The sequence below is a fragment of the Notamacropus eugenii genome, chromosome 3 (assembly GCF_028372415.1).
Source record: "Notamacropus eugenii isolate mMacEug1 chromosome 3, mMacEug1.pri_v2, whole genome shotgun sequence".
Lineage (NCBI taxonomy): Eukaryota > Metazoa > Chordata > Mammalia > Diprotodontia > Macropodidae > Notamacropus > Notamacropus eugenii.
The window spans coordinates 432,195,113-432,211,806 of NC_092874.1; the positions used below are offsets into that span (position 1 = coordinate 432,195,113).

At 41.2% G+C, this 16,694-nt stretch overlaps 1 protein-coding gene across 3 annotated transcripts in view; it reads left to right on the top strand.

The window, feature by feature from the left end:
• The window catches only part of TMEM40 (transmembrane protein 40), a 29,098-nt gene extending 12,677 nt beyond the window's left edge, over nt 1-16,421 (top strand). The window contains exons 1-12 of one of the 3 annotated variants that reach the window (XM_072598420.1): nt 736-1,377; nt 5,298-5,378; nt 6,285-6,443; nt 6,833-6,886; nt 7,974-8,027; nt 9,331-9,366; nt 9,465-9,497; nt 10,706-10,756; nt 12,316-12,387; nt 12,484-12,558; nt 14,144-14,206; nt 15,666-16,421. In XM_072598420.1, the coding sequence (XP_072454521.1) occupies nt 5,306-5,378; nt 6,285-6,443; nt 6,833-6,886; nt 7,974-8,027; nt 9,331-9,366; nt 9,465-9,497; nt 10,706-10,756; nt 12,316-12,387; nt 12,484-12,558; nt 14,144-14,206; nt 15,666-15,685 (690 nt within the window). In that variant the 5' untranslated portion in view covers nt 736-1,377; nt 5,298-5,305 and the 3' untranslated portion in view covers nt 15,686-16,421. Of the gene's footprint in view, nt 1-735; nt 1,378-5,297; nt 5,379-6,284; nt 6,444-6,832; nt 6,887-7,973; nt 8,028-9,330; nt 9,367-9,464; nt 9,498-10,705; nt 10,757-12,315; nt 12,388-12,483; nt 12,559-14,143; nt 14,207-15,665 lie in introns of those variants that run through there. The other 2 variants (XM_072598419.1, XM_072598422.1) reach the window with 2 other exon arrangements.
• The last annotated feature ends 273 nt before the right edge of the window (nt 16,422-16,694 follow it).

Consider the following 16,694-nt stretch of genomic DNA (forward strand, 5'->3'; position numbering starts at 1 on the left):
AGAGATTACCCAAAGAATGTGGTTGACTATCAATTTAAAAGTGGCCTGTCACATCCAAGCATACTTTTTTCAACTTTATTTTTCTTGTTTGGGGGGAGGGTCCGTGTTTTCTTTCACAGCATGACTAGTGTGGAAATACGTTTTGCACGAGTACAAATGTATGACCTGGATCAAGTTGCTTGCCTTCTCAGTCAGGGGGAACAGGAGGGAGGAAGAGAATTTGGAACTCCAAATTTTGAAAAACAAATGTTACAAATTGTTTTCCATGTAACTGGAAAAAATAAAATATTATTATTTTTTTTTAAAAAGGGACCTGTCCCTGTAGTTGCCTTGTCTCTTGTGGCCTGTCAGGAAGTTCGTTTGGAAGAGCTGGTCTTTGTAGACAGCCAAGTGGCTACAGTGCTGGAGTTAGAGTCAGAAGTCTTGAGTTCACATCCAGCCTCAGAAAACAGCTACATGACCTGGACAGTTATATGACCTCTTACCTCAGGTGCTCCGTTTGTAAAATGAGGATAATAACAGCACCAACCATAACATTACTGTGATGATAAAATGAGATAATATTTGTAAAATGTCATACAAACTTTAAGGCCCTATAGGAATGCTAGCTTTAATTAACATTTTTGGCAATTGTGGAAACGTGGAAAACGTATTCCCTACGGCTTCACGTATCGTGGGCTTCTCAATGGCAGGGGTAAGGGGAGGGGAGCCGGAGGGAGGGAGAAAATTGCAACTGAAAATTTCAAAATGAGCATTCAAAACATCTCTAGCTTTGATTTGAATTATATTTGTATTATTACATTTGTATACACTTGTATATTTGTATGTGCTATGAATCTGTGGGTGAGTGTGAAGGGGAAGAAAACTCATATGTTTGGTGACAGAGTAATAATAGTTATTTGCATATAGGCTTTTATGGATTGCCTAGCACATTTTATTCATTTATTGCCATTGAATCTTACGAGTTAGGTACTATAGGTATCAATCAATAAACATGCATTAAGTGCCTACTATGTGTTAGGCACTGTGTCCCCCAAAGAAGGGACAAAATACAGTCCCTGTCCTCGAGGAGCTCAGAATCTAACATGCCACAAATATTTACAAAGCAAGCTACAGAGGATAAATAAGTGATAATTAACAGAGGGAGGTCACTAGAATTAAGAGCGGTTAGGAAGGCTTCCTGTGGAAGGTGGCATTTTAGTTGGGACTTAAAAGAAGCTAGGGAACCTGGCAGGCAGAGATGAGGCTTACCTTTACAGGATTGCAAGCATAGGCAAGAGCCAGGGAAACTACATTGTCAAGAAATGGAGCATCTCACTAGTGAAAAAGCCAGGAAGTCAGTGCTGCTGGACCGAAGAGTACGTGAAGGAGAGTGAGGTAGGTGAAGACAAGAAAGGTGGCAAGGGACCAGGTTTTGAAGGGCTTTAAAGGCCCAATAGAAAATTTTATATTTGATCCTGGAGGTGATAGGGAGTCACTGAAGTTTATTGAATAGAGGGTGATATGGTCAGACTTGTGCTTCAGAAAGATTAATTTGACATCTCCCTAATCGATCTGCTATCCCACTTACCATAGATGCTTTTCCAAATATCATTTATCCTTCCTCAGGTCTCCCATGACCCTCCCTCCTTCCACCCTCTCAGCTGAGAACCTGGCCTCATACTTCACTGAAAATTGGAGACCTTGAGCCCCTCTAGATCCCCCCAGACCCCTTCTGCCACAGAGTTCTCCTCTACCCCTGCCTCACAAGATGAGGGGAACCTTCCCCTTGCAAAAGCAAAGCCTTCCACATTCACAAGTGATCACATGCCAGTACATCTTTTCTAGGAGATTGTTTTCCATTAGTATCCATTCTCTCTCACTAATAGTCTCTCTCTCCCCCTCCATTGGTTGCTTCAGTTTTGCCTACCCTGGGCAAGTCACTTAACCTTTTTTGCCTCAGTTTCCTCATCTGTAAAATGAGCTGGAGAAGGAAATGGCAAGACCACTGAAGTATCTTTGCCAAGAGCACCCTAAATGGGGTCAGGAAAAGTAGGAAGGACTGAAACGAATGAACAACAAGACCAAACACGCCCTTGTCTTCCTTGTTCACAAAAAAACCCTCACTTGTTCCAGCCCCAATATCTGTTGTCGTCCTTCTTTCTTTTATGGCTAAATTCTTTTTTTTTTTTTTGCAGAAGGCTTTCAAATTTATTTAGAAGGCAAGTCATTAAAGGTTTTCCAACAGGAGTGTCATGATTCTATGTCAAGGATGAAGACATTTTCATTAAATAAAATGCTATCCCGTTTTTTTTGAGATTTTAACCTAAGTCTCTTTGGTGATAGCCAATGCACAACCCATAAGGTCTGTTTCTCTCCTTGAAACAAGGACCCCAAGTCTGAAAGTTAATCAAACAAGGAGCATAGTTTTGAGTTCAAAATATACATTCTTGGTCAGTGATTTTCATATGAACAGCAACTTACTTTTAGAAAGAACAAATGTCCTGTCTTACTAAATTGGGCAAATACAAATTCTCAAAGGGGCACAGTTTTTACTTTTTAACAAAATCAGCAAAACCAAGGAAACAAAATGCTAGAATAAAATCAGGAAACAATCTGTTGAGAATCTAGTTAATGCTTCCTCCCGGCATTAAATAGGCACATACCAGGACGTTGTATGGCCAAACTCTTTGAGAAGGCTGTCGATTAACAGATGCCACTATTTTCTCTCCTCTCACTTTTTTCTTTTAAAAAATATACTATTTTTTCAATTACATGTAAAAATAACTTTAACATTCTTTTTTCAAATTTTGAGTGCCAAATTCTCTCCCTCCCTCCCCCCCATATCAAGAAGGCAGGCAATCTGACATGGGTTATACACACTCTCCCTCTCCTCTTAACCCCTTATAATCTGACTTCAGACCTCATCATTCAACTAAAACTGTCCTCCTCTCCAGAATTACCAATGATCTCAAAGCAGACAAATATAATGACTTTTTTCAATCCTTGTCCTTGACCTCTCTGCAGCCTTTGATGCTTTGATCCATAATACTCTCTTCTCTAGGTTTTTGTGGCACTGATCTCTACTATTATCCTATCTGTCTGACCCCTCTCAGTCTCCTTCTCTCTATCTTCATCCTCATCAGACCCAGTAAGGGTAGATGCTCAGTCCTGGGCCTCTTTGTCTCCCTCTACTATTTCATTTGGTGATCTCATCAGGTCCCACAGTCTGAATAATCATCTCTATGCAGCTAACTCTGAGTTCTGCTTGTCCGGCCCTAGCCTCTTTCCTAATCTCCACTGTCGAAACTTTAACCTATCATTAGACATTTCAAACTGTACAATTTACATTTTACTAGTTTCACATCTTAAACTCAACATGTCCAACATGGAATTCTTCTCCAGCCACCCCTCCCTACCTTCCTAACCACCTCTGCATCCTCCCAGTCACTCAGGCTCCAAACCTAAGTGTCGTTCTGGATTCCTTGCTCCATCATGCCCCATGTCCAGAGAGTTGCCAAGCTCTGTTGTTTCTGCCTTTCTAACATGTCTTGCACATTGCCCCTTCTTTCCCTGACACTGCCACCACCCAGGTTCTCATTACTTTACACCTAGAACATGACATGATATAACTGACATGACATGACATGACATGATATGATATGATAGCCTGCTGGTTGGTCTCCCTGCCTCAAGTCTCTCTCCACTGTAATCCATCCTTCCTAAAATGCAAGTCTGACCATGTCACTCACCTACTCAGTAAACTCCAGTGGCTCCCTATTACCTCTAAGGTCAAGTATAAAATCCTGTTTGGCTTTTAAAGTCCTTCACAGCCTGGCCCCTTCCTACCTTTTCAATCTTCCTCCATCTTGTTCCTCTCTGTGCCCTCAGCAATCCAGTGACCCTGGTCTCTTTGCTGTTCCTCAAACGAAACAAGCCACCTGCCAACTCCAGGCATTTTCACTGGCTGTCCCCTGCCCCTCCCCCGCCCCCCATCCCCCACCCTGTGCCAGGAACTCTTTTCCTCCTCATCTCTTCCTCCTAGTTTCTTTAGTTTTCTTCAAGTCTCAGCTAAAGTCCCATCTTCTGCAAGAAGCTTTTTATAATCCTTCTTAATCTCTACATCTTTCCCCTGAGATTACTCCCAATTTATCCTGTATATATCTTGTTTATACATAGCTTTTTCATGCTGCTCTCCACTGTAGCCTTAGTGCTTAGCACAATCCCTGAGACAAAGCAGGTACTTAATAAATGCTATTTGACTGACATCTGAGTGCAGGGTGTGCTGGACTGGGGAGGAGGGAGGGAGGCTATGACCACAGATGATGAGGGCCTGGACCATGGTGAGAGCTGTGTCAGAGCAGAGAAGGGGGCATCTATCAGAGATGCTACCAAGGTAAAATCTCCAGGACGTGGCAACGGAATGAATGTGGGAGGAGAGGGAGAGAGAAAGTGAGAAGGCAAGGATCACAAGTAGGTTTCACATCTGAATGACCAGGTGGACAGTGGTTCTCTCAATCATCATACGGAAGTCTGGAATAGTGGAAGGTTTGGGAGGAAAGATAATGAATTCAACTTGGACATGTTGAGTTGAAGATGTGTATAGGCCATCTGGTTTGGGATATTTATTATGCAATTGGAGATTCCACTTTGGAGATTAGAAGAGAGGTGTGAACCGGACAATTAGATCCTAGAATCTTCCACACAGAGATGATAATTGAATCCATGGCAGCTGATGCAAGTATCAGGTTGGAGTCAAGGTTTACCCTCACTCACACTCCAGCATTTTCCCCAAGCTGCATGTTCCTCTCTCAAGAATAACAATAAATGATCATCATAGCTGACGTTTATATAGAGCTTTAAGGCTTGCAAAATGCTGTTAGAGGCAGTTTGTGGTATAGCACACAGAGCGCTGGGCCTAGAGTCAGGAAAACCTGCATTCCCATCTGGCCTCAGACACTCGCCAGCTGGGAAAATCACTCAAACTCTTTGCCTCAGTTTCCTCAACTGTAAAATGGGTATAATAATAGCACCTATCCCATAGGGTCATTGTGAGGATCAAATGAGATCATATTTGAAAATTGCTTAGCCCAGGACCTAGCATGTAGTAGGTTGCTATATAAATGCGTATTCCCTCTCTACCTGTTTTATCTTCTTGGACTTGCCCCAGGACATAAGGATTAAATGTTAAGGTTGGAATTGCAACCTACTGTACTCTGATTCCATGTCCAGTACTGTGCCACTATATATACTAGATTGCATTGCGTTGCACTGAATTGAATTGAAGTCTAGCATTATCATCATTGTGATTTCTGCAGGGAAAGCCATGGCCACTACTGGAATACCTCCCCCACCTTGGGATGAGCACATGCCAATCGAGAAAGAGACTACACAACCAGGTTAGATCTCCCTCTGGTCTCCAGAAGGCGAGGATCAAGCAGTATGGCCTTTGGAGGAAGGAGCTCTTTGGCAGGGGAATGGGGGGAAGATGACTTTGACCCATCATATCTTTCCACTGCCGTTGGCCCTTTTTATCTAGCTCTTCATGAGTTCCAGATGCAGGGATTTCCTAGGCTATAATCCATATCTCAAGATGGAATCTTGGAGCTCCTGGATGTTTGGGGTGGGGCTGGGACAGACCTAGACTTTATAGACATCTGAAAGAGGACCCCATCTGGCCCAAGAGTAGAGACTATGGGGGGGAAAAAGTCTTATTTAAGAAAAATTTTAACTCCTTTAGTACTTAGCACAGGGCTCGTCCACCCTGGATGTTTCTTAAATATTTACTGAATTTGTCATACTGAAAAGTCCACTGGCAAAACCACTGTGGGGTGGACCAAAGACTTGGGAGTGGGAGTGGGAAAAAGGGGAGTGGAAATAAGGACGTAGAATCAACTGACAGGGAGATTATTGGGATTTCCAATGTCCATTGAGGACTATCCCACTAAAATTACTGTCCATTTGCTCACTAGAGTCCCAAGGACTCGCAAGGTCACTTAATGAATTATAGTTGTGGAACAGAAACATTAATAAAATAATTAGTAAGTTAATTATTCCTTTGATTCATGGGATTTTGGAGGTGGATCATATAGTATAAGCTTCTCATTTATAGGTCTGTACTACTGCCATTATTATCCCCATTTTACTGAGGAGGAAACTGAGGCCCACTCTGTAATGGCTCACCAAAGTTCAAGAGAACTCCTAGCTGGGTAGAAATGCCAGAAACTCTGTAGTGATCCCTGATCTCTGATAAGAAAGGGTGAAGGCAGGCCTGATCAAAGTCTTCTGTCTTACGTGTTTCACAGAAGAAACAACCCAAGTCCATGAAAAAGAAGAGGAGCATCCTCTTTCAACAGGAGAACATAAAAATGCTACTGATTCCCTTCCCTCTCCACCTCCATCATCACCATCCAAACCATCATCACCAAAATCATCATCTTCATCATCATCATCATCATCATCAGGTAAAACTATCGTCCCTTTGGACCTACTTTTTAAAAAATTTTTATTGATATTTTCTGTTTCTTGCATCACCATATTATCCCAATGATCCCTTCCCTGGCCTCTGTTGTCAGTAAATAATCCTCTGCTTGGGATGTTTAGGGCAGCCTTGGGTGTAGTTTATTATCCATTTGAACAGCTCAGTATTTCCATTTGTTCCCTTACCTCTCGCCTTGTGTTCCTTGTCTTCCTCCTCTCCAGGAGAAGTGGTTACTGAAACATAGCTCTCACTTTTGTGGTTATTTAGTAGTAATTGTGTTCTTTTCATTTGAACACTTTTACAATTCTTTAATTTATAAAAGCTCTATGGACGTTCTGTGATTATCCTCAAATGTGGACTCTGTTCTTACAGATAGTAACAGTGATGATGACCAACTTCATGGAATCAACAGAAAATTCCATCCAGGTGAGCTCACTGGTAGTGGTGGCAAAGCTGACCTTTGTGGAAGGGGAAAATCAAAGCATTAGAGACTCAGAGTTGGAAGCAGAGCTACAGCCATGGTTCTGCACTGGGGCAGCTGCAAGTTTACCCCAAGTAAACTTTTTAAGACAAATTCAGTTGGTAGGTGGTAGAAGAGTGGGAAAAACCTGGGAAAAGATAGTTGACCTTTGGACAGAAGTCACCATATGGGGAGATATTCCAGCATGCTGACTCATTGGTGGGACCCTGGGAAGCTGCTGGGGAGGCTATCCTTTGAGGAGACACCAAGAAGGTCCAGGTCCAAGATGCACCTGATTCAGCAAGATATTGCTGAAAGGGGAAGGAAGTACCATCTTTTAATTGACTAATTATTCTTGCTAACTTGGTGCTATGCTTAATTATTTTAACCTGCTAAAGTTCTCAATCACAACTGTTCCCAATGGCCTTTATATTTGGGCATCCTCTTGCAAAACCCTAGTCACCCAACCTTAGTTAGAAGAGATGCTGGAGCTTCAAGATCCAAGCCTTCTCTGAGCACAGGAATCCTTTCTACAAGTAACCCTGCCAGGTGGTCACTCAGCTTCTAAGGAAACTCTTCCTGGGAGGGGAATCCATTCCATTGTTGTAAAGTTCCAATAGTTGGTTCTTCCTTGTATTGAGCTGAACACAATGTGCCCACTCATCTTAGTTCTACCTTCCAATTGCACAGATCAAGTCTTTCTTCCCCCTGGGAACGGTGCCTCTGAGAGGCTCCAACCATTACCTTGGTGTAGCATCGCCCTCTTCATTTCCCCTCCTCCATCCAATTCTTTCCCACCTTTTAAGGCTCAGCTCAGACACTGTCTTTCCCATGATACTGTCCTTGAGCCCTAGCAGAGTGTAATGTCCCTTGATCCCATTTTCTCCCCTTTTGCATTTTCCTTATATTCCAGTTATTTGGGTTCATGGTTCATCTCTCTTGCAAGATGGCAAACTCTGTGGAGACAGGAACCAAGACTTCTTCATCTCTATATTCCCTTCTAGAGCCTGGTAAAGAGCCTTGCACATAATAAATGTCTCTGTTCTCATCCAGATATCATCAAAGATGAGCCAGGGATTAAGAAGAATGAACTTCAGCTGTATGGAGGTAACTCAAGTCAAGTCAACAGACATTTCATAAGATCATAGATTGAAAGATGGAAAGGAGCCTAGAGGTCAAGTCCAACCCCTCATTACACAGGTGAGGGCAACAAGGCTGAGAGAATAAGTAATTTGCCCAGTGTCCCACAGCTAGGGTAGGAGGCTGGATTTGAATCCAGGTCTTCTTAATTCCAAGTCCAACCAACCACACTGCCTTATATGCACAAGGCACTCTACTGGTTTTTAGGAATACAAAGACAAAATCCAAAGACCCCTGTCCTCAAGGAACTTACATTTTACTGAGGAGAGGAGGAAATTTAACTCTTATACAGGTAGATAAATACAAAATCAATAAGTTAATTAATTGGTGTGTAATTAATAAGAAATAATTTTAATTGTGATTCAGCACTAACCATTGGGTAGATAAGGAAAGGTTACCATCATTTCAGAAGAAGCCAGAATGAGGTTATTGGCATGAAAACAATCAGTAGAGTGGTTTCCAAAAGAGCATTAATAGCTTACCTTTAGAAGGCAGCTCAATGGCACAGTAGATAGTGTGCTGGACTTACAATCAGGCAAGTCCTGAGTTTGAATCCCACCTCAGACTCTTGCTAGTGCTTTGACCCTGAGCAAGTCATTTATTTTCTCAGCCTCAGTTTCCTCATCTGCAAAATGGGGATGATAATAGGACAATCTTGTGAGGATCAGATAAGATAGTACGTGTAACTTCAAAGTGCTATATAATTGTTAGCCATTATTTGTACTTCATATAGCAGTCTCAAGTTTGTAACATGTTTTACATATATTATCTTGTTGCAGTGAATTCTTAATAACATCAATGGCAAGAAGATAGTAAGAATCACCAGAAATATTCCTTGTTTTTCTGGGAGGCAAGGGATAAAATTGAGAATAATGTCCCGGAAAAAGCAACTTATTCATGTCAACAAGAAAATGAGCTTTAACGTATTTTTGAACTCACTGCTTCTCTGCTGAGTAGGAGTATAACTTAGGCCTTCATTAGCTACTTTAACCCTAATAATAATTTTGGTTCTTAGTGGAAGTCCTGCATCAATTGGTTCTTAACAGTTAGGCAGCTTCCATTGGCCATTTTATAGAAGGTCTGGCCAATCTTCACAAGAACGTAGGTCTTCATGCTTTCAACAACTACTCAGTGCTCATCTATATATCTATACGGTCTTATACCTCTTAAATAATATGCTACTTTAAAACTTATTCCTTATTTTCTGTTTCCAAATATGATGATAATGGTTATGTACTGATAGCTTTCATTTGTTTTGGGGATGGGATAGATACGCCTGGAGAGATAGAACCCTATGATGAATCAGGTAAATATCCCAGTTGTAAGTTTGTCATTATTGGAGAAACAAATGTGTTCTCCATATTGTGGGAGAGCGGAAACTGACGTTTGGTTTCTTGTTTACAGAGCTCAGAAGAAGAGAAGTTGTACCCTCAGATGGTAAATATATATACTAAAAGTGTGGTAATAGATACTGGGTTTGCCTCTAGGGTAAAACATTGTCAGAGACATTCAAAGGCTATCGGTAGTAAGTATCCCAGCACCACAGGCCTAGTCCTATGTACAGATTGAACAGACAACCACCTACCTAGTGGGATTTGAGGTATACTGCCTCCCAAAATACCTCCTTTCCTCCCTAACCTAGTGCCGCCATTCATTCACTTGGATCTTTAAGGATACTTGGGCAGTCGTGTGAGTGAAATGTGACTTGTATTTGGGTTTGAGTCTTTCTTCTATCATCTCTGAGCTGTGTAATTTTGTGATATTCACCATCACTTCATACCCATCTTACAGGGTTGTTGTAACGATTTCATGAGATAATAAATGTAAGGTGCTTTGTAATTGTAAAGCACTATATATGTTGCTGCTGGTCCTATTGTTTTCAAAGAGGTTTAAGGACATCATGGGGTGATTGTTATAACTGTTCCTAGGAGGGAGCAGCTGAAGCCATTAGCTATCCAGAAAACAAGGTATCTGGGGAGGGAGGGAAGGGAGGTGGGAGGGCACCAAAGTCAAACCTTATAGACACCTTTGCAGTTTTGCCAGCTGCAGGCCAGCCTTTGCAAGTTAATCATTCACTTAACAAATATTTATTTGCTGTATACGGAGTATTATGTTAGGGGCTGGAGGAGATACAGAAAATTAAGACATGGTGCCTGCCTTCAAGAAACTTTGCAATCTATGGAAATATGTTTTGCATGACTTAGAATTTGCATAATGGGTATCATATTTCTGGTCTCTCAGACCAGAAAGGGAAAGGAGTTGAGGGAGAGAGACAATTTGGTGCTAAAAATTTTACAAAAAACATTTTAAAGGAAAGAAATTTTCCAGTCTAGTAGGTGATACCATCAAAGAACTTAAGAAGTATAGGTGGTAATGTCAATAAGGCTTACCATGGATTTAGAAGTCACTGATTGGACTAAACACTAACTTTGGGATAAAGCCACTCCCTGGCTTTATCTTATGCTATGAGTTTGCAGAGTTAATGAACCACAGCTATTTCTTTGGTTCAAGAAGAAAAATCCATTGCATTGAAAGAGAAAATTGAATTGAAAAAGAAATGAAAGAGAAGAAATGAATTTTTCAAGTGAAAACTATCTCTTGAAAAATCGTTATCATCTTAACACAATCATCCTTTTGTTTTAAAGAGCCAGAAGTGGAAGACAGTCAGGAAAGAAGAATGAACATAGAGAAAGATGGTAAGAAACTCTCCACATGCCTCAAAGTTTCTTCTCCCCATTTTGGAGTCAGATTTGTAAACTGAGTGGATCCTATCTTATTATAGTTTATTGTTCCTACTTGAATAATAAAAATGGGGCAGAAACATTAACTACCTTCCCATGATGCTGAGATACTAGTAAGCTTCATAACCTCAAATGCAGGAGATGGATTAGATGGTCTCTGAAGATTCCTGTTAACACTGACATTCTATGTTCTAAGTACTTCCTAGGCCTGACATTCCAACTCTGACACTGTGCTTCCACTCTCTGGGCCTCTATTTTCTTCATCTGTAAAATGAAGGCAGTGGATTAGATAATCTTTCATTCTAATCTCAAATATCTCTTTAGTCTAATATTTAATGACTGAATAGGAAATGCTTAACAGAACTTTGAAAACCAAAAGATCAGGCTAGGGAGAGATTCCTAAGAATGCCTAAAGTGGAAAGAGCCTTGGAAGACAGAGTTTTGGATGATGCTTGTTTAAACCCCAAAGGATGGATATGTACTGAACTTATCCTGAAGGGAGAGGACAGGAAGTCATCCAGTAAGTTTCTGTGAAGGAAGGAGTTGGCAATCCCAACATGATTGAACTCACCTGTCATATGAAGGGGCTGGCTGTACTAGATCAAGAGGGTCAAACTCCAGAGGAACCATTATCTGGAAATATTGTTTACCAAATTTGGGAAATGTTAAACAAACTAAATAAAGATACAGTACAGAATAGATAATGTTAACTTGTGGTTTTCTTAGTCAATATGCTGTCTGCAATTTGAGTCTGACACCACTGGATTAGATGACCTAGAAGGTCTTTGCTTACCCTAACATTCTAGGATTCTAAGTCTGGAAAGGAAAATTCTATATGAGTTAAGAAAAATGGGGCTGGGATAAAAGGTGGGCATTAGTTGAGGGGCTGGGCAGTAGATGGTAAAGCAGAATTCATAGGCTTTCAGGATTTATATTTTTAGAGCTGAAAAGCTCTCTCGTCCAACCTCTACATTTTACAGGTGAGGAAACTAAGGCCCAGAGATTCCCAGGTAGGACATGAGTTCAAATTTAACCAATGTTTTTTAAATTTAATTAATTTATTTGTTTTCAATTTTCAACAATCACTTCCATAAGTCTTAGATTTTCTCCCCCCCTCAATGGCATGCAATCATATATGAGTTCTACACATATTATTAAACACATTTTCACATTAGTCATGTTGCATAGAAGAAATAAAACGAATGGGAGAAACCATGAGAAAAAAACCAAAACATAACATAACACAAGAGAAAAGAACCAGCTTCATTCTGTGTAACCAGTGTTTTTGAAAGGCCTACTGTGTGCAGAGCAGTACAGTACATGCTAGGGGAGGTATAATTTTTAGATATAATATGGTCCCTGTTCTCATGGAGTTTATGATAGTGAAGTCAGTGACCCACTGGAAACTTCCATATTGGAAACCCAATAATTCCTTTAATTATTTAAAGAGATATTTTTTATTGTCAGGCTGGGAGAGGAGAACAAAGACTAATTTTCAATTCTTGTCTTTTCAGATGAATTTTTCCATTTTGTCCTTCTTTGCTTTGCTGTTGGGTCTGTGCTAGTCTGTTATCACTACTATACAGGTAAGGCTGGCTGGGGGTAAATGAGGAGTGAGAGACACAGGCCTGTGAGTGTTCGCACAGAAGCTAACCCACATTCTCCCTTACTCAACTTCCTAGATTGGTTCATGTCTCTGGGCGTTGGTTTGCTAACCTTTGCTTCTCTGGAGACCGTTGGAATATATTTTGGCCTGGGTAAGTAGGACTTCAAGTACTCCATGGAACTTGGTGGTCCCATGGTGTTGTAACTTGGTCTGTTGCAGTTACAAGTCACATTTGCAAGGTGACCATCGTACAATATTGGTATTTCTTTCCTCACTTAGGATTTATACCTCATCTACTTCCAAAAAGAATTTCCAAGAACTTGCATAATTGAATAAAACAATATAAAAGAGGATGGCTTAAAGTGAAAAAGGGAAAGGCCCATTACAAGGAACATAGAAATACATGCTAACACGTACCTGAAATAAGTTAATTATTGAAGTTAGGTACAGCGTAGAGGTCTGAATTTCTTGGCAATTCAAAAATTCTTTCATTCATTTGATAAGTCTTCATGGAGTTCCATTTGTCAAGGCCCCACGTATTGTGGGGAGACAATGATAAAGGAAATCCAATTCTTATTTTCAGAAGTTGCAATCTAGCAGGGGAGGTGAGAATATGTACCTGGATAACAATAACACAGTGCATAATGTGAATGAACGATGAAATGATGATCACACGATGTAAATGAGAACGGTGATAATACCAGCCTGACTTAGGTTCCAAAGTTCCCACTCTAGAACCCACCTGATTTGTAGGCTTTCTCTCTTGACAAAATGTCAGACGCCTAGGAGGGCTAGAAGTCTGCACCCATCATTAGTCATTTATACCTCAATAGAGCCTTTCCTGATGGCAGATTTTGATGTGGAATAAAAAGGAGAGAGCATGAGGGCAAAGGGAGGACAAAATCATGAGAAGGCCATTAAGAGGGGCACAGGACACTCAACGCAAATTTCTCTTTGTCTTTTGAGAAAAGAGTCCTAGAAATGGAGTTGGAACCTGCCCACCCCATCTCTTCGTTTCTAACAGTTACCTAGAGTATGGGTCCACAAACAGGAGAAGCTGTCGTCCCACTCCACACTAAACAGCAGGACTGTGGCCTGGGACCTTTCTTTAAGGTCTTGATTAGGAGTTCTTGCTTCTGGGGAAAATCCAGTCAAATGAATGTGGGGGTGGAGGTAGAGTGGAGGTGTGGAGGGTAGACTGCCTTGATCAGATGCAATTACTCTGAGTGGTAGGGAAAGATGTGTCCAAGGAAATCTGGTCTATAAAATCTGAAACTATATTAACCAACAGTTTCTGACTCCCGAACCCCTAGAGAAGATGGGGTTGGAAAGGAAAGCAGCAAATAGGAGAAAAAAGACTTGAGATCATTGAGTGACAAGAGCTAGAGGGTGACACCTTAGTACAGATGCCCTGCAATGAAAGGGGTTTGTGAGGGATAGTGAGGGGTTGGGGCAGTGAGCCAGAGGAAGCCCATAGGGAGGAAGTATACTGCCTCATGCCTCATATACTTTGCCTATGACAAAGCTCCGGTCACCCTGCCCTAGTTATGGCTCTGCCTTTCTTGCCACAAAAAGTTTAGGAAAGGTCTCAGAGACATGTGGTCCTAAAGGAGTAGGGGGTCCTGAACTGGAGGGAAAGTCACTTGTCTTAATTACAAGGTTAGATTAGATGGTTCTTAGTATCCTTTAGCTCTAAATCTCTTACCTTAACGAATCCTGTTTTTGTTTCTCAACAGTGTATCGGATTCACAGAGTCCTTCAGGGTTTCATCCCCCTCTTTCAGAAAATAAGACAAAAAGGTAACTTTTGAGTTTTTCCTGAGTCCTATGGCCCCTTTGCTTTGACATGCTTATGTTCTGCTTTAGCGAAGTCTCCTGGTTATAATGACGGGGATCCCTCCCTGGCTTGTTATCTACAAAGCACTTTAACCTATTATCTCATTTGTTCTTCATAACAAACCTTGGGGGGAAGCAGAAGAAGAGAGTATTATCTCCCTTTCTTATGTGATATAAGTGAGGGGCCCAGAAAGGTCGAACCAGTCACTTCTCTTTAAAATGAGGATAATGGTGCTTACAGCATCTACCTCATGGGCTTGTGGTGTAGCTCAAAAGAGGTGATACTCAGAAACACCAAAACGTCAGTTGGGATGATATTAGCCTCGTATTCAACACTTTATTTTAGAGTCCTTTTGCACACCTTATAGAACTGGAGTCTCGCAATAGCCTGGGGAGGTAGACAGGGTTGGTATTATCTCTCCCCTGTCTCTATTCCTAACCCTCACCAGCTGGATATCAGCAGAACTGAGACCAGAACACAGATCTCTGAACCTCTGAGACCTCAGGCCAATTGCTTCCATCAGTCTGCTCTCCTGGGTTTATCCCAGGTAGCCATTCTGTCTGGGTGCTAAGCAGCCAAAACCAGCCCAGTTCCATGGAAAGAGTGCCAGCTTTGGCATTAGAGGGCTGGGTTTCTAATCCTTGTTCTGTGTGATTCTGAAAAAGTAGCAAACTTTTAAAATTTGGTTTTTTGGAGACAGTAGGGGTTGAGTGACTTGTCCAGGATCACACAGCTAGTAAGCATTTGAAGCTGGATTTGAACTCAGGGTCCTCCTTCCAGGTCTAGTGCATTATCCACTGTGCCACCTAACTGCCCTCCTCCTCCATTTTTTTTCAATTTTTTTACAGTCAAAACCTGTGGAGTATCCTCAGGGTTGCTTCCAGCTCTCTGGCTCTCACTGTCTTCATCTGTATAATGTTGAATGGGAAAAAAGAATTTTTAACCTTTTCTAAGTCATGCGCCCCTTTGGCTTTCTGGGAAAGCATACAAATTCTTAGAATAATGATTTTAAATGCACAAAATACATATAACTGCAAAGGAAACCAATTAAATTGAAATACGATAATTCTTTTTTAAAGTTTACTGACTTCATATTCAGGATTCTTGGACCAGAGGATGTCTCAGGGTCCTTATACCTCTAGCTCTATGAACCTACAGGGACAATATCTGCATTTTACCCAAATATCAGGAGACTACCAATAACAACAAATTCAGGTTTATATGTAGTTACTATGCAGTGAAACAATTAAGTAATTAATCATTAAATCCAATTAATTCTAAGAAAAAATAAATTGGTCAAACAGGATATCTGGGAGATCAAGGCAGCATAATTATTGTTTGCATTATAATGGAGTGTTCTAGTGAAAGAGAATGAGGATCGTTGTGATCAATGCCTCTTCACACACTGCCTTCTCCTCACAGGTTTCCGGAAGTCAGACTGAGAGGTTGGTTTCAGAAGGACAGCTGGCATCAGGCTGGACTTGGGGTCATCCAACCAGAAATCATAAAATCAATCGTGCCAGAACAACATCAGGGTAAAGGAATCCCCCACCCCATGCCTTGGCGGGACCTACTGGAGAGAAATGAAAACCCTTTGTCCTTCAGCACCACCTCATAAGTCTGAGCCAAGTCTTCGGGTCCTAGGCTCACATCAGTTTAATTCTAAGGGTTGACTTAATAATCAAGGGGAGGGAAAGTAAATGGGAGGGAGTGGGAAAGGGTCCGTGTCTTCCTACCTGAGTAATTCTGATTCTGAAAAAGAGAAGACTTCATTGAGAAAGCCTTGGGAAAGAAATGGTCTTTGTAGAGTGTCCTCAGGGTTCCTCCCAGCTTTGATCTTGACCGTAATGGCTCTGACCATGACCTCCATCTCTGGGCTTCCTGTTTGCTTGGCACTCTTCAGTCAGGTGGTATTTGTTCGTTTGGTCTCCCCATTGTTGGATACTTCTCCCAAACAGCAGGGATTCTTAAGCATCTGAACTCCAAGAAGAGCTGGCCAGGCTCAGGACCACCATCCCAGACAGAGGGGGTGGGATACTTTGACCAGACTGTTGAGTCAGAGATGTACAGTTTCTTCAATCATTCAAGCTGAAAACCATGACCAATGGCTACATAGGAAGAAATGTATCATGCTGGGAGTGGAAAGAAATCAGAATAAATTGTTTATGATCATGAAAACAGTGTTAGTGTCTTACATCCATTCCTCAGATCCAATCATCTTATGGCTGCTTTTGACTTGATCTAACTCCAAATACATTTCTCTTTTGCTTGGATTTGCACAAGTTATATAATATTCCTTTGTATTTTTGTATTGTATTTTCTTAAGGAAGGATCATTCTCTCTACCCTTATCTAGCCTCCTAAAGAGCTAGAATATGGGTGTGGGAGGTAGTGTGGTCCAGTTGTTTTTGGATTCTGAGGACCTGAGTTCAACTCTTGCCTTTGATGTTCA